Source organism: Diplotaxodon limnothrissa, linkage group LG19 (assembly GCF_057381915.1).
Source record: "Diplotaxodon limnothrissa isolate DT_005_m linkage group LG19, D_limnothrissa_male_GT1.1, whole genome shotgun sequence".
In the NCBI taxonomy this organism is placed as follows: Eukaryota; Metazoa; Chordata; class Actinopteri; order Cichliformes; family Cichlidae; genus Diplotaxodon; species Diplotaxodon limnothrissa.
In genome coordinates, this window is record NC_140614.1 from 31,744,536 (window position 1) to 31,762,444 (window position 17,909).

The following is a 17,909-nucleotide window of genomic DNA, read 5'->3' on the forward strand; positions in this document are numbered from 1 at the left end:
CGCAGACGTAATCAAAAATCGACGCCCGTTCTGCGCATTTTCCGGTGGCTACGCTAGCGCCTCGCAGACGAAGGTAACTGCAGTGTTTAATAATAGTTTGGCTATATTACAATATTGCATTTGTTCAGTTTTGTTTTGTGTAGTCGTGGTTTTGCAAAAGGCACCTGTGACGATATGCACCTTAATAACCATTTTGGGGCAGGCGACGAGATTTCTGAAAGGACGCTGACATTCAGGGCTAACTCTGCTAGCTGTTAGCGTTGTGTTGTCTGGTCGGAGTGCTACTGTAGCAGTTGTGAAGGGTAGCCTTCCCACTGTGTCAACAGACCAGAGAGAATTGATGATGTTGCAGTTAACCTTCCGAGGCTTTTGACCTTCCCAATAAATTCTAGTTAAGCTTTCTGTTTGAATATGTTATTTCTTTAGCTAGCAGATAGTGTGAAAACGTGCTGGCAGCTGAGCTAGCGAGACCAGAATGGTTATCAATATCTGTCATAATCAGTAGCTGCACTGTTGGTCTCTCATTGGATTTGACTTGCATATCTTTGACCCTGTTTGTCCTTACTAAAAGGTTTGTCAGAGCCTCGTTTTTCATACATATTTCAATGCCACGGGTTTCGTATTATTCTGGACATTTAAATATTCATGTTTGTTGACAGAACAGTCTACAGCCGGGCTCCTTGGTGTTTCCATCTACTGCTTGTTTGAGCAACTTTTTCTTTAAAATCCCATCTGGCTAAACTCGTTTTTCCTCTGTTGTAGGAGATTTGAATAACTCGATGGTGTTTGGTGTTTGAGCACGGAGAAGTCTGAGTGAAGGCTGAAAGATGGTCTGATGGACCGCCGTTTCTTCCTGACCTTCCTCTTCTGCTCACTGTCGTGGATCTTTTTCTGGGAAGTGCGCTGGAAGAAAGGAAAAGAGAGTCAGATCGAGGAATGGCTCAAAGGACATAACCTCTCTCAATACAGAAACTTATTTGAAGGTCAGTGGATCACCTTTGACTTCAATCCTACCTGACCAAAACAATACAGACATTTAGCTGATTTCTTTTTCTTTTAAAGAGCAAGCTGATGTTAGTGATATGTGTGAGAAGACTTGAGTTTTTGCAGAAATAACAGAGGCAAAAGTATCACTTTCAACTGGATTTACTATGGGTTTATTTCAGAGAGATTGCATTACCTCTAGGTTTGACTCTGATGATATTTTTGTTTTGATCAGTAAACATTCAGACTAAATTGATGCCAGTGGCATGCACATACAAACAGCACAGGCTTAAGCTTTCATTATAGTAGGTTTTAATGAGGATATAGACGTTTCGGGTCATTATACTGATGTGGATTTACTGGCAAGTATGAGTATTGGAGATTTTATATGCTGTTCATGTGCCATCCAGATGTACACACACTTGAGGAACTGAGTCTGAGTGTTCTTAGTCGTTTGGAAGAGGTGGTGAAGGAACAGCAGCGCTGGAGGGAGATCGCAGAGGCTCACATCCAGCTGCTCCGAGACTTTGCCTTCCAGGAGTGGCTTTGCTCCCAGAACCTGGAGCACTATTATCATACGTAAGCAATGAAAAGTCTTAACTTCAACATTTCTACTAATCTGGTATGAGCAGCAACCCTTTGATGTAATCAATTACTTTTTGCCTTGTCATAAATATAGATTATTCCAGGTGATTTCTAAGATTTTGTTTATTTTTTTTAACGCTTTTTAAGTTGTTTCATGTTGGTTAACACACACTAGGTTTATTTATGTCCACTTGAGGGCACCCTCTCCATTCACGGCTAGCTGAGTCTGCTGACACGGAGCTGTGTAGGCTGCAGTGTTTTGGAGGGTCACTGCAGTAAAAAGCATTCTTTAGAGACTGCATTTGTGAGACCCTGCAGTAATGCAGATGTTTCTGTATATGTGTTGGGTGCTTTATTCTGATTCAAACAGAACCAGCTATGATTAGTATTAGTTATTGCGCTATCAAAACAATAAGTGTGCTGGGATTCTTTTTTGAGTAAACTGTTATGTTTCTAGAGATCAGCTTTGTTTCGGAAACATGGAAAATACTGTTTGTTAGGAAGATTCCTGACATTTTTAGTGGGATACAGTGTCACATTTCTGAAGGTCATGGCTGCAACACTATAGCTGCCTCCACTGCTGTTGGCTTTTATGTAAGCCTTCATTGCCCACATCATTTTTTTCTGTGCTTTTGGTTCAGTAAAGAACTGAAAAAGCCAAAGTTAATTATTAATTTTTTTTTTATCAAAATGTAGTGTAAGTGGGGATTTAAAGTTGCTTTTAGTATTAGTTGTACCATTATTGTCAGTATGTACATATTAAACTGAGACAGCATCGCGCATGCTGATTAACAAAGGATAGAAAAGGCAGTCTTACAGTTGATTTGATTTTAGTTATTCAGATAATATTTTATACTAATCTCTATTTTTGCCCATAAAGATCATGCTGTGAAAGCGTAATTAGAAAGTGTACTTTATTGATCCCCGTGGGGAAATTCCTCTCTGCATTTAACCCATTCACTCAGTGAAGCAGTGGGCAGCCACTGGGCGCCCGGGGAGCAGTGTGTAGGGACGGTACCTTGCTCAGGGGTACCTCAGGGTAGCTGTTCAGGGGAATCGAACCCCCGACCTTCCAGTCATGGGGCCACCACTCTGAGCTATCCCTTTTCCCTGCATGATCTCGGTGTCAGCTGACACAGAGACAGTATGAACATTTGTTTTAGAGGATTAAAGGTCTTCTTTGTATTTATTAATACACTGTATTTATCCAGTCCATTGTTGCTGATCTGATTTCGAGCTAATGTTGTCAGGAAGATTTTATAGGATGCCTCTAGCTAGTAAAAATGTGTATGAGGGATCATTTGTGCCAGATGCAATTAGTGATGCTGTGATGTTTTTTCTGAAGTTTTCTGTTGTATATTTATTAATGTGTGCTGATAATTATCAGTATATTTATTTATTATTGATTTGTGACTTGGTGAACCAAAGATGATTTTCCATTAATCTGGACAGTAGCGTTATTATAATTCTAATAATCTTTTGCTGTTGGCTCATCCAGTATTTTCCTCCTCCATGTACACCACAGGAATTAGATTTTTTTTTTTTTTTCCTTTTATTCTATTTATTTTGAAAAAGGCTTGTTGGAACATGTCATCCGATGTAGCTTTTGCAATACTGGAGTAGTTTAGGAGATAAGATTGAGGCTCCTGGCCTGAATTGTACTTAAACCAGATTTTGTTAAGCATGCCGGACGGGTTGTGTGTGTGGTTGGAACTGCATTCTTGTTTAACAGACCTTGAGTTAAAGTTAGGTTTCAGTCCCGACGCCTAAAAGAAAGGCGGTTGCTTAATGCTAGATTCATTTCTATTACCTGCTTGACATACTTTCACTTTTTGTTTTACACTGCAGACTGAAGACCTTGGGTTGTATGAATTTGGATGATCTCTCTCAGTTTGACAGTCAGCTGCAGCTTTCTTTAGCTGCCTGGGGCTACTACTACGAAGACTACATAAAGTTGTCTACAGGCATCAAGATCCTCCAGACCTCCAGGGGGAGTCGTGACCAGGACTACGAGATCCGGCTGGTGCACAGCCTCGCTGAGAGACGTCTGAATGAGAAGTGGTCATTTGGTGAGACCCTGATCACGTTTTTATTGTTGCCTTTAAAGAGTGTTAGTTGTGGTTGTGTTCCCCAGCTGCAAAGTATCAACAGGCATTCAGATACAACATATAAACCGAAGTACTGTTTGCTTAGTCTTTTCAAGGGTTTTCACAAATGTTACTCAAAGAAGCATAGATCATTTGAAAGCAGCTCAAATTCTCTAATGGAGAAGTTATGTGTTACTTCATCTGTCTGACAACAAAACAACTCTCTACCTTACCAGCTTTCCTGTTGTTTAACAGGGTGTGGTTTTTCATACTAAAGGACAAAGCTGGACATTTTTGTCACACCCTTTCTTTGCATTTGATTTAAAAATAAATTTAGTGGTATGGAAGACCTACCCGAATTTACATAATAAGAAAACTATGTGCTAGAGACAAAGGAAAGTGCAAGCATTGACACGGACTCTGCAGACAAGGAAGAGGAAGTGAGTAGTTTCTACAATTGAAGTAATCAATAGTGCATTGTGTTACTGTCTTCTCAGCGGGAGCTCTCATATTTGGCTGTAGTGTGGCACTGTGCTTCTTGATAAGGGACCTCATGTTTTACGTGATTGGTGAGTACAACATTATCTGGTAGTGTAAGAGTTGATATGGTTGGTGTTTACTTGTATGTGACTGATTTTTATTCCTGCTCACACTTTGGCTTTAGTTGGTGCTGCTGTTTTTTTTTTTTGTTTGTTTTTTAAATAGTTGGTGATGAAACGTTGCTTAAACTTTAGTTATTTTAATACTGAAATGTTTTTTTGCAAAATGAGTTCCAACTCTTGTGCTTCTTTCCTTCTTGTGGCAGGTGGAATTACTGTTTCCATCATAGCGTTTGTCTTTACCATCAAGTTCCTCTGTGAGCTTGCGGCAAGGGTGGTCAGCTTCCTGCAGAATGAGGATCCAGGGCGACGCGGTGATCGTAGCATCTACGACTATGTCCGGGGAAACTACCTGGACCCACGTTCCTGCAAAGTGTCGTGGGACTGGAAGGAACCACAGGAAGTGGGACAGACTATGAGTTTCAGAGTCCAGGTCACACTAGATTCTAGATGTTGAGAAAGGAAAAAGAGATGATAATAAAATCTCATTTCAGTATTAAATGGCACTTTTTATTTTTCTATTTTCGCCTTTTCAGCTGTTCTATAAGAATGGTCAGCCTTTCCCAGCACATCGGCCTGTGGGGCTGAGGGTCAACATTACCCACATTGAACTGGCCCTGGACATCCCTGTCACACAGGAAGTCCTGCAAGACCCAGAGTCCAATGTAGTCAAAGTGGCTTTTACAGTACGCAAGGCTGGACGCTATGAGGTTGCAGTCAAGCTGGGTGGACTGAATGTGGCCTATAGCCCTTATTACAAGATATTCCAGCCAGGTAGATGCATAAAATGTTTTCATGCAGTTTACATGTCAAAACAAAGTCTTTATTTTGGATGACTATATTTCTGTTCTCTTTTTCACTTCAGGTACAGTTGTTCCATCCAAAACCAAGATAGCCTACCATTTCTCCACCCTGGTGCTAACAAACGGACAGCGGCACACTTTACAAATTGAGCCCAGAGACGAGTATGGAAACCCTACTAGTAACTCCACATCTCTGACAGATGAAGCAAACTACAGTGTCCATGTGCACTCTGTAAGCGAGTGAAACTCCTGTTCTTTTACCCATTAAACTGAGATTATTTTCTTGATGATGACGAGTATAAAACCTAGGATTAGTTTTTATTCTTAAGTTGCACAATTGCACAACCATTAGCTTTAGAACTAAGCTTGGATTCATTTGTAGTCTTTCTGCTCTTTCAGCTAGGCACAGCAGATGATGACAGTCTGGAGGGCCTCTACAGCAAATCTGTTTCAGTCAACAAGCAGCAGTGCCAGGTTCTGTTGAGACTGACCCTGAAGAAGACTGGTTGTTTCAGGGCTCGCATCTCCTACAAGAATCAGCCGCTCAGCAATGGGGAATTTGACATAATTGTTCTCAGTGGTGAGCAGCTTGTACGTGCTGAAGAGAAATGTATTAGCTACTGTTTTCATAGCCTAATGCTCCTCTTTGCATGTCACATTGCAGAGAATGAAAAGGCCTGCGTGGAGAAGAATGTATCCACTCCTGGCATAAGCATCTACTTTGAGGCATACCTTTACAGTAGTGGGAACTACAGCAGTTCATCGTGGCAGTTACCAGCCTCCTCTTTGTTGGCTCCCCAGAGGAGGCCCTCCATGGGAGAAGAGGAGGATGAACATGACTCTCCTGTGGAGGGACAACCTGAGAAGGTCAAGAAACCAAAAAAGGTCTACTGTTACATATCGCCAAAGGTAAGTGACCGGTGGCAATATAATGGTTAGGTATTGGAACCAGAATCACCTTTACTGTCCTCGTCCTCTAGATCAGTGCCCACATACATACAGACCTATTTACACAAAAGCTTTAATACCTGGATTATATTTTATGAAGTAATAATTGAAACACTTCAGTTGTTCTTGTATGCTTATTGTCTCTTCCAATTTATTTATTTATTTTAAATTCAGAGATTTTAAAACTGCCGGTATGAAAATATGAGGGCATTGAACCTGAGTTTTTTCAAACAGCAATTATCCGTGAAGGAATTCTACCTGAAAATTATTCCATGGCGCCTTTTCACCTTTCGAGTATGTCCAGGAACAAAGGTAAGCAGAACTAATGTTAGACAATCCTGGAGAATCGGGTTTTTTTTTTTTAGATCGCTTTGTTTTATACGTGGTTAATGTTTAATTGAATTATTTTCTTTAGTTTACCTATTATGGTCCTGACCCAGTTCACAAGTACCTAACTCTAGTAGTGGATGATGGGATACAGCCTCCTGTGGAGCTAAGCTGCAAGGATAGGAACATCATGGCTGCCACCTTCATTCGCTTCCTGCACAAGAATATTGGTTTGTTTGAGTGGAACGCCGTTACTTTTGCACGATCTGCACTTAGCAAATACCGTCTCTTTGGAAAACTGTAGTAGTAATTTAATAATGTTGTTTTTAGGCGGCTCTGAAACGTTCCAAGACAAGGTGAATTTCTTTCAGCGTGAACTCAGGCACATCCATTCCAAGAGACCTCGCACCAAGACCTGCCTAAAAGTCAGCCGACACGCCATTCTGGATTCAGTAAGTCTTACGCCGTATGTTATTCTTTCTAGTGGAAAAGCAGAAGAATAGACATAATTTGTCTAATCCAGTGTGTAATATGTGGTATGTAATTTATTTCTCCAAAACAGTGCACCAGAATGACGTTAAGCATTAAAGTCCGAGGTTTATTAACAAAAACATTTATTACCAATGTTTTCTGATTTTTTTTTTTTAAAAAAAAAAGGTTTAGAGGAAAGCCTTTTTAAATATCAGCTCACATGTCACTCTGACCTTTTTCCAAAATGTTTTTTCTACGATGCCAAACACATGTAGTACACATGTCTGATATATTCCTGCATAAGAGTTGAACTTGGCAGGAGTTACAGGATTTTGCATTAACCAAATGGCGCGTGTTAATCTGAGGCATGATTTCACCATCTGAGTATGAGCCAGACACACACACACACACACACACACACGTACGTACGTCCGTCCGTCCTCTGAGATTTCAGTTTCCAAGTGTTTTTTGCTTTACATTTAGGACGTTCTATTTACTCAGATTTGTTTTCTTTTTTTTATTATAAGCTATGTTTTAAGACCACAGGTGTAATCATAACAGTGACGTGACCATTATGATCATATAGACTGTTTCAATTGTCGTTTTTGTTCTTTGTTCAGTCATTGAAGGCCACGAGGAACTTCTCAGTGTCTGACTGGAGTAAAAACTTTGAGGTCGTGTTTCAGGACGAGGAAGGTAAACGCACAATCAACACGAGGCCTATTGGAGAAATGACATTTTGCCTCAAGCACTTCACTTAAAATCAGAAAAGGATTTAAGGTGCGTTAAAATCTTTCCTCTGCAGCTCTGGACTGGGGCGGTCCACGCAGGGAGTGGTTTGAACTGATTTGCAAGACCCTCTTTGACACATCGAATCAGTTGTTCACCCGCTTCAGTGACAACAACCAGGGCCTTGTGAGTTTCTGTTTTCAACCCTTTGTATATTCTGTATACACCATCAACACTTAGTTTTGAAACTCACAGAGAGTATTCGTCTTCATTTTCCAGGTACACCCAAATCCCGAGAGGCCACCCCACTTGCGCCTAAAGATGTATGAGTTTGCGGGTCGCGTTGTAGGGAAATGTCTGTATGAGTCTGCTCTGGGTGGAGCCTACAAACAGCTGGTTCGAGCTCGCTTTACACGTTCCTTCTTGGCCCAAATCATTGGCCTGAGAATGAACTACAAGGTATGGAACGCAGTGCATTCCAATTAAAGAGACACTTTGCTCAGAAGTTGGAAGGTCACATCTCTATTGTTTATCCTCTAGTGTCAACTGTTCTATCTCATCACTTAAACATTCCTGACAAAGCCAAGAAACCTCATTTCTTTCTTGGCATTATTTATTTAACAGAAAACTACCCAATGTGTTTGGCTGTTTATCCAAATAACTTCGCTTTCAAAGTTGAGAACTCCAGTCCACCCAGTCATCTTTTTATCCTTCCCTGCTAGAAGATGAAGTACCGTGTTTATTTAAAAATTTAATTTATTTTTTTCCTGGGTTTTCGTTTGGTTTTCCACATGCAGTACTTTGAGACGGACGACCAGGAGTTCTACAAAACTAAAGTGTGCTTCATCCTAAACAATGACGTGAGTGAAATGGACCTGGTGTTTGCCGAGGAGAAGTATAGCAAGTCGGGACAGCTGGAGAAGGTGAGGCAACACTTTGGAAAGGAACCTCCCCTTATTTTTTTTTTTTTTAAGTACTGATGTAGGAGATCCCAGGAGATCGAAGCAGTAAACCAAGCAAAACAAACCATATTGCTTGTTTGGCTAGAGCCTCAATTTTTCTTAAAAGAGGAAGAGTGGTGAGTTTATATAAAAGGATGGACGAGTAGAGTTTGGCATTCTTTATAAACTTTGTTGTTCACTTGTAAAATATCACCCAAATAGCTGGCTGCATAAATCTGTGATGAAACAGAGCTCAGACTCGCAGATTTTTAATTAAATAACGACGTTACTTCATCAAATTGTTTCTTTAACATTAAAATGAATTGCCCAAATATTTATAAATTAGCTGAGAAGTAATGTGACATTTTTCAATGTCTAATTCTTTCCTCTGGTTCTTGCTGTTACTTGCCAGTTTTCAACATACCTTAAATGTCATTTTCTGTCATTTTCACCCCGTCGTCCTCTCTTCCAGGTGGTGGAGCTTATATCTGGTGGAGCTCAAATTGCTGTGACCAATGAAAACAAGATGCATTATCTTAACCTGCTGGCCCAGTATAGACTGGCCAGTCAGGTAAGAGATGAGGTGGAACATTTCCTTAAAGGTAAGGAAATGAAGCTAGCACACAGCTGCATTTTTGCATTTGTATTTTTCTTGCCAGTTCCTCTCATTTGAGATCTCTGGTAATGTGCACATAATTGGTGCATTTTTCCTGATCAATTGCAGGTTTGAATGAACTGGTTCCAGAAAACCTGCTAGCCATATTTGATGAGAACGAGTTGGAGGTATGTGCGATGTATTGTAATTAAGTCCTGCTGACATTTTAATCAACACCGGATATTTATGGAGTTTTGTGCTTCTAGCTGCTGATGTGTGGCACTGGTGACATAAACGTACAGGACTTCAAGGCCCACGCTGTGATTGTTGGTGGATCATGGCACTTCCGAGAGAAGGTACGTCACGGACGCTTTTCTTATCTTGCCTTCTTCCCTAGCAGCTGGTGGAAATGTCTGATCTTGTTTGCTTTTCCTTTTTCCTTCCCTCAGGTGATGAAGTGGTTCTGGGCGGTGGTGTCCAGCTTCACACAAGAAGAACTGGCTCGTCTTCTGCAGTTCACCACTGGCTCCTCTCAGCTACCCCACGGCGGGTTCAACACTCTTTGCCCCTCGTTCCAGATCATCGCTGCCCCCACACATAGCACTTTGCCCACTGCACACACCTGGTGAGTAGAAGCACACATACTGAGAGAAAAACATGCCTCAACAGTGCTGCTATGTGTTTTTCTGACTGCTGCCAAATCCTGCATCATGTCTAAAACCAACAGTCTTCTCACTGATGATATAAATCTTTAAGACCAGATCACACGTACGGTAAAAATCTTTAATTGTACAAAAAAAATGTTATTCAAACAGGAGAAAATAGCACATTTCTGTGGAATAGCTTCAGTGGCTTATTTATACATACTAATGAGTTTTTTTTTTATGGCAGCAACAGGATGGCATACATGGGACTGAGTCAAAATAAACTGTGTGAGAGAGTGGAAAAAAAATCCCCACTGCAACACCATGGCTCACTGATATGTTTTTAATAGTTGTTGGAAACAATAGAGCTCTGTGATGGTGTGTTTTGCTGTATCACGTCTGGAAATGTTTAAAATCATTTCCGTTTTTGGTCTTTTAATTTGATTTTTTTTTTCTCTATACATAAGAAATAATGTAATATCAGCCCGTTCTCCTTTTCAAATCAACAATAGTTCAACCACATGCTGACTCTCTGTGTCTGTCTAGTTTTAACCAGCTGTGCCTCCCTACCTACGACTCCTACGAGGAGCTGCACAAGATGCTGAAGCTGGCCATCAGCGAGGGCAGTGAGGGTTTTGGCATGCTCTGACTCTTCCATCAACTGGCACTGTGGTTTCACACATACAAGAGACCAGCACTGCTCCACTGCCCTGGTTTCCTGCATTCGTTCACATTTAACGGGTGGACTTGTTGGCACTCTCACCCTCCCTAATAAATACCCTCTCTCAAGATGAGCGAGCGTTTCAGGAAGTCCCAGGAGGCTGTAGTGAATCTCGTATGAACTCTAGTGCTACTGTATATAAAATATTCCACTTTTGTATAAGGAAAAAAAGACAAAAATGACAAAATTCCAACTGCTGAAAAAGGGTGTTTGGACAGTTTTTATTTCCTGATGCTAAAGTTTGCTTAGTTTTATATGCTTGAGAGACGAGTAATACTAGAGCAAAAGCCTTGAGTATAACTGTATAACTGCTTCTTTGACTGAGGAACACTTAAGTGCAACAGCAGCCTACATGTGACGTGGGTGACACGTGCATCTACAGCACTTTGGCCTTAATCGATCAGGGACTGATGTGTGTATGTAAATATTATAATATCACTCTTTAATTTGTACATACTAGCGCGTATACAAATGTTTTCATCTTGTTACTTTTTGATTTAATATTTAAGGAGAAGGGATTTACTTTACTGTTGCACGTCTGATGGGTTGAGATTTAATATAATTTCTACAAGTTGTTGTTTTGTTTTTTCTATCTGAGCAGAAGTGGTTTTAAAAGGAGCCAAGTGATATTGTTTCTATATTTACATTTTAACTTATTGTGTCTTGAAGGTAAAGTTTCTGTTGTCCCTTAATCTTTGTTTTTATGTTTTATAAACCCGCCTTATTCTTGCCCTTTGCCTCTGATTGTATCCCGGGGGGTGTGTAGGTGAGAGAAACATACTCAACAATAGTAGGTAATAGTCATGTTATGATTTTTCTCTTATCACATGCAGAGGTTACTGTGGATGTGAAAGCTGTTTGGGTGTTGGAGGGCTGAGCCCTTGTATAACATTTTGTTATATAAAGCTTTTGACTGACTCATTCACAGCCTTTCATGGGTTTACCTCAGAATCTCCTTTGCCACCTATGCATCCTCTGACACAGATGTGTGTTTTCATGCACATGCATGGCAAACGTGCATACGGTTTGTTCATAGTTGCCTCCTTCCAGCCCTGACTGTACAACCTTTAGCCATATGCTCCATCATCCTGTAAGCTGAGCAAAGCATCTTTGAACAATAAGCCCTGTTTGTTATATTGTTGTAAAACTATTTATTTTTATTGCTGTTAGTTTTGTTGATATCCTGAGCCAACAGAAGTGTTTCCTTTGTTTGTTTTATTAAGTTTTTTTTCTTATTTATTAGCACTTCCTTTTGTGTTGCAGAGTTTACATGGTCATTGGCCAATTTGGAGAAGTCTGCTGACAGCTTGTAGAGCATTTAGGAAAAGTGATGTTTACTCATAGCAAACAGAAAATGTTAATAGGTAATGATTCTTCTTAGTAGTGTTTTGATTAGTTTTGCCCCGTAAGCAGTCAAATTTGATTCAAGAGATTGAACTTAGTAAATGGCAAAGAAATCCCATTTTGACAGTAGGTGTTGGATTTATTTGCATTGGCTCCTCAGTGCCAATCGAATGTCAGAGCTTTAGCTGATCTTACAGTGTTAAAGAAGTTTGTGAGGGTTTAGGCGCTCGTGTTTGTTTGGGTTGTGCAATGTTGACCTGACCTTCAGCACCAGTACCAAAAGCTGACATCATATTTATCCAGCACAAAGCGTGAGCATTACTTGTACGACTTGATCAGTGTAAACAAGTATAACTGAGTTCTGTCCTGTAATTTTATGTTGTTTAATGTTTTGCTCTTCATGATCATTTACTACTCTGTTTTCTGTTTAGATGCTTTTTGGATCAGATGGCCTGAGTGTGATTTTTAGCGATTTAGATGTTGTGAAATATTTGCCTATGAAGTTGAAGATGGGTGGGGTCCGGGGGGGAGGGTGGGGGTAATTTTTTCCTTTTACTTCTTTGTTTTTGTTTGTTTTGGGTTTTTTAATGAGCCTCTGCTGCTGATGAATGTTTGAGATTCTCTGGATGGAGCTACTTTGTTTATGGGAATAAAAATGATGGAATAAATTCTTGTCATCTTATTTCAACCTCTGTATTGTATTTATCTTATCTGAAGACGTGTTATTACACACCCCTATTTCCACCCAAAAACCCAGTCTATGGTTTGGTGCCTCACATGTGCTGGTTTGAAAATTGACCTTGATCTGACCCTAAAACACCCTGTAAACTAAAGTGGCGTTCATTTAGAAAGCTGGGATACGTGTAGTGCTTGAGAATAAGACTTTCTTGGCCAGATGAATGCATGTTTTAGACACAAGAGGGCACTGGCTCTACATGTGACATGAGCTCACCATGAGTGACAGATGCGTGCTGCATCTTCTATAATCCCCACAGACAGGTTGGCTGCAGTGATGAGGGAGCTTTCCTGTCTTCAGATAACCCTCTATACTTTAAGTCTTCCACACAGAGGGAATCTCTCCATTTACGAGCATTTCTCATTCTCTCCTCCATGCTCGCAAATACAAAATAAAGTTAATTTAACTTGGAGGGGTAAATTAAAATTTGTATGGTTCCTAAATGCAGAAAGCATAATGGAGGGGATGGCTTCCATCATATGGAGGCAGCCGCAGCAACACAGGATGTGATAGAAGTACACTCTTGCCCTCCTGTTTGTTTTCTCAGTTGATGTCTGATAAGCCCTCAACTAAGAAAACATCTTTAATGCCTGTGGCTATGCAGGTCCTGTGGCCATCAGCACGATACCCACATATTCCTGGCGCGACTCCACGTACTGTGGTCTGAACACTATCAGGAGCCGGGAGAAGGCATCTTGAAGTACTTGGAGGCAGAAGTCCAGTTATTTGGTCTTGGCATGCACCTGTGGATTTGCATAATGGTCTCTCTCAAATTTCCCCCAGGAATGCTCGCTAAAGAGGGACCACAAATCAGAAAGTCGTCCTCTGGCATCTAACTAAGAATAATGTACCATGTTGGAAAGGCCTTCTTTCCTTACAGAACCCGTGGGAGATCGCGCAGCAACAGTACAGTGTTGTTTTTTCGGTGTGTTTTTTAAATAAATGTAAATCTGATGATAAAAATTCCCTAGAAAAAATATGTTTCTCAGACAAATTTTCCATGCACTATTCCATAAACAACTCCAGACCCAACTGTAGCTTGGTTTGGAGGTTTAGGGTTTGCCAAGTTCCTGGAGGGGGGGGGGGAGTCAATTTATGGGTGGTTCTCTTCGACCATAGAATTTACTTACTCATTTCCCACTTCAGACACCCCCTGCCTCCGAGGAGATGTCCGTCGGTTTCTCTGATCAAAGATAATTGTCCGCAGACAGGGATCCACACAAGGGAGACAACACAAATGTGGCACGCCTATATGCATCTTTAGAACATGACCGCGCTCTCTTCCCTGCTAAACAGCCGTGGGGGTTGTCTGCTTCCCATTCCAACATGCAGGTCCTCATTACCTGATTGGACGGTGCTGATTAACTGCCAACTGGATTGGCTGCAGATATTTATCATCTGCGATGATTGGGCCAATTTAGACTCCAATCTTAATCAGGGTTGTTGAAGGACAGCAGCAGGCCGGGACTTCAGTTCTCTCCAGGAAGTTCACCGTTACTGTACACAATCTAGTGATTTCATGTTACATGCAAATGCGTCCAAACCCTCCCAAACATCAGCTCTCTTCATATGCTGGTCCTCTAGAAGAAGCAGAGTATGAAAGAAGAGCCTCCCTCCATCCGCAATGGCTTACCACAAACGCGACTTTGACTGTTTTGGCTTTTTGGGGGAAATTCTGCCTCAGCTGTGCCTTCCGAAGTTGGCCTATCAGCATCTTAGAAGTGTGGTTCTGCTATTGACGTTGTTGAGGATTATGGAGAAAACAGCTGTAAGAAATGCACATCACAGTGATGACAATGGTCTGGCAACTGAGTGCCGCACAGGAATGTATGGATGGGATGTTACTGCTGATTAAAGAGATTTTTTTCCCCGTGATCTCTTAATATTTCACAGATTCTCTGTTGCTCCTATCAATTCTTCTGTTATCTAAGTGATGAGATCTGGCTCTCAACACTTAGGCTGAGATGACTGCAAGTCTACCTGGAACAGCATGTAAAAGCGGCCTGACAAAGGAGAAAGGGCCTTGTTTGAATACATTCCTCTGCCGGGAACAGGACCGCCAACATGTGCTTTGTTTTGAAAGTGATATAAACGTCCATGCGTACAGCTGAGGTCAGAGACAAGCAGAAGCACGCGTATTGAAAAACGGCTAGCGCGGAGATTAAGTGTCCCCCAGCTGATGGCTGTCTATATTATATATGATGCTGGAATGTGCCTATTGATTCATGGGGTTAGCTGTCCTGCTGGGATGTGCAGCTGCACTGTATTTGATATGTTGGGAAACATTTCAGTAGTTATATTTCTTTTGTAATAACAGGGACTCTAATGTTGATTGTCTAACTGTCTGAGAAATACCCCATGCTGCTCCGCCCTTATTGTTAGCACAGTTGTCACTATAGCGTGTGTGAATAGGCTGTGAATGTTAACAGCATGGGTCGCGGTCTAGTTGAGTCTGTCACCTGACCATTTTAATCTAGACTGAAACATCTTGACAGTTTTGTACAATTTGTCTCCTAGTGACTTTCCTCAACTTTTCCCCATAACACTAGGCTTTTCTTTTGTGTCTGCTGGACTCATTGTCAGTGGGACAGACTTGTCCTGCATCCCTCTCAGAAAACTGAAATATCTCAGCACTACTCTGTACATTTAGGCATTTGTGGTTTCCCCAAGTTAGTGATGTTTGATTTCTCTTCAGCTGCTGAGTTTGACACAGATCTGCTACAGCTCATCTAATGCTATCACTAGATCAAAAAAATCTATTTTTAGGGGATTTATGATAACAAAAAATTATGATAATATATTTTCTAGTGTAATACTATAGTACTAAAGTCTTTAGCCTGAACTCTCTTAGGCAGCTTTCTTGTCAAGCGGTCTTCAGGAATAGTTCTCCAGGCTTCTTGTAGGACGTTCACTGCTCTTCTTTGGATGTTGGCTGCCTTTTGTTCTGTTGTCTTTCAAGATGATGTTGGGTGTTTGGGATTACTGTCATGTAAAAAGAAAATGAATCGGGTGCCATTCAGATGCTTTCCAGATGGTATTACATGGTGGATCAAAATCTCACTGCACTTTTCTGTTTTCATGATTCCATTAATATTGAGAAGATCCCCAACCCCAGCGATTGAAATGCAGCCCAACACATGACAAAACCCCCCCACAGTGTTTTAGAGATGACTGTCACTCTCACTGTTGTTCCTCTCTCCTGACCTCTTGGACCTATTGGTGACGTTTTGAACCAAAAACTTCAGTTATGGATTAACTGATTTTACCACAGATTTTCAGTCCAGTTCTTGTGTAATTCTTCTCCCCATTTCCCCTCCTTAAGAATGGCTTCTTGATAGCCAAACTTCCACTGAGACCATGCTTAGTTATGCCAAGTTTTATGGCTTTGGGAATCAGCTTGTTGTTTGAATGGGGACAAATGATGATTTTGCAATAGGCTGCTTGTAAGTGCCTACAGATACAATTTAACATTGGTTCTTTGCTAAGTTGTCTGTTATATGTAGACACAACATTGACTCATCCCTTGAGTTAGGTTCCTTCTTTATGCTTGAATGTTTCATAGCCCAGTGTTAAGTTTCCGTACAAACTGGACTGCAAACGAATGAAAAAGCAGAAAAGACTTCAGCAAATAATATTGCTGAAGAGCACTTTCAAAGTCACAAGAAAGTCTGACACCTTGGAAGTGAGATATAAAGAAATGAGGGGTGGCTCAAGACTTTTGCACAACACTGTATACTGCAAACACTGTTGGATATTTAATTCCAATACAGCTTTACAGAGCCACTAGTCTGACTCTCAGCTCTTTTAGTACTTCTGTCCGTATCCTCATAAAGTTTCCCATATCAAATTGTCCCTTTTACTGCGCGCATGTAAAATGCTTCATACAGTTTCTGAACCATGAAGAAGAACAGGACTGTTTACAACAAATTCTTCTGGCGTGATAAAAAGCTGCATAACTCTGGTTTTTGTGCCACAAGGTCAGGATCAAACTAGCTGTCATGAATTCTGACTCCCACAGTTATGCAAATAGAAATATTAGGGTCTAGTAGAAAATGACCAATAATAAGCCTGGCATTGGTCCTCTTTCCAACCACATCCACTCCAAGTCAGTAGAGTGCTCCAGGCCACTGGGCTGATCCCAAGCACTGTAATTATTCACCTAGGAAGCTCAGTATGTTCAGCACAGTCGTCATATTTTGTACTGTCCTCTACTCTGTGTATTACAACAAACTTGGCTTATTTGGCAATTCGCTTCCAAATGACAATACAGGTGCCTTTAATATATTTTGATTTATAAACTGTAACAGTGGATTCAAGTGCTTTATTTCCTTATTAAACTAAAATAAAAAGAGCTGCTTAAGGTTTACCCACAGTTCCCCTGCACAACCTAGAGCTCCTTATTTGTAAAAAGCACTCCACTGCTGGTCTGCGGCTTGGGCCAGATCACTACAACGTGGAACTCTGACAGCTTTTAGTCATCCTCGGAGGTACGGTTTTCTTACTCAGGGGGGTAATAAATCCATTCATACTTTCTCCGGTAAGAAAAAAAGAGGCTTTAAATGGATTTCACTGACCACAGCAAAGCAAATACAACAATAGTAACCACATCTGGCCAACACATGTGCCATCTTTTTTTGTGTACATATCAGCAGCATCCAGCTCACAGTGTGTTTACAGCACGGAGCCAGATATCACCTTCTCTTCTGTGCTGTGAAATTGAAACTGTTGAGAGGACAGAAGAAAAAGAAGAGTTTGACAGAAGCATCAAAAACAAGCCAAAGCATTTTATTTGCACACATCCAGCTCAGCCTAGAGGTGCCAGTTTGGGAGGGCTTAGGCCGGGACTGAATTACACTCTACATACTGCTGCAGATGAAAGAACGGGAGAGGTACAGCACACCTGCTGGAAACTGCTGATTGAAGGGAAGTGTGTTCCTGCCTGCTGCGGTGATCTCTGCCAAGTCATACCGACAAGAGATGGTCGACACAGTTGGGACCACCCTGAAAAGAGAGAGGAACAGGGTGAGGCCTGGACTGACAGAAAGATTGACGGCATCCTATCAGCTGCTACTTCCCCAACATGTACAGCCGTTTAGATAATGGCAGGCTGCTTCCTAAACCCTGTGAAAAAGAGGCTTCATGTTCTCCCTCATGACTGCATTTCAGCTCTCATGAATAGCAGATTCATATGGGTCTTCTTGACTGTCAGTACACATATAGAAGTCTGATGATTGTAATCTTGCTGAATAATCTACACTTTTCCATCCATTTTTTTTTTTACTGCTTATGCAGTTCAGGGTAACAGCAGGGTTGGAGCCTCTCCCAGCTGTCACAGGGCGAGAGGTGCTGTTCACCCTGGGCAGATCGCTAGTCTGTAGCAGGGCACTTTTCATGT

The 17,909-nt window shown here is 41.2% G+C and overlaps 1 protein-coding gene across 1 annotated transcript; it reads left to right on the top strand.

Annotated features, from left to right (window-relative positions):
- Positions 1 to 27: 27 nt before the first annotated feature.
- On the top strand, positions 28 to 11,695 carry arel1 (apoptosis resistant E3 ubiquitin protein ligase 1). Its single transcript, XM_085342729.1, has 22 exons — positions 28 to 73; positions 763 to 983; positions 1,395 to 1,563; positions 3,418 to 3,638; positions 4,154 to 4,225; positions 4,462 to 4,688; positions 4,792 to 5,029; positions 5,121 to 5,290; positions 5,458 to 5,638; positions 5,723 to 5,967; positions 6,241 to 6,318; positions 6,422 to 6,563; positions 6,664 to 6,785; positions 7,425 to 7,500; positions 7,610 to 7,719; positions 7,813 to 7,992; positions 8,331 to 8,456; positions 8,947 to 9,076; positions 9,199 to 9,257; positions 9,336 to 9,425; positions 9,519 to 9,694; positions 10,260 to 11,695. Exons 2-22 carry the CDS (start codon positions 836 to 838, stop codon positions 10,360 to 10,362), a joined length of 3,063 nt encoding a protein of 1,020 aa, XP_085198855.1. The 5' UTR covers positions 28 to 73; positions 763 to 835; the 3' UTR covers positions 10,363 to 11,695.
- The last annotated feature ends 6,214 nt before the right edge of the window (positions 11,696 to 17,909 follow it).

Excerpts from the sequence above, each read along its gene's own strand:
- arel1 (XM_085342729.1), top strand. The coding sequence starts at position 836 with ATGGACCGCCGTTTCTTCCTGACCTTCCTCTTCTGCTCACTGTCGTGG. Across the intron at positions 5,030-5,120 it reads TTACAAGATATTCCAGCCAG|GTACAGTTGTTCCATCCAAA; the intron begins GTAGATGCATAA and ends TTTTCACTTCAG. Across the intron at positions 5,639-5,722 it reads TGACATAATTGTTCTCAGTG|AGAATGAAAAGGCCTGCGTG; the intron begins GTGAGCAGCTTG and ends GTCACATTGCAG.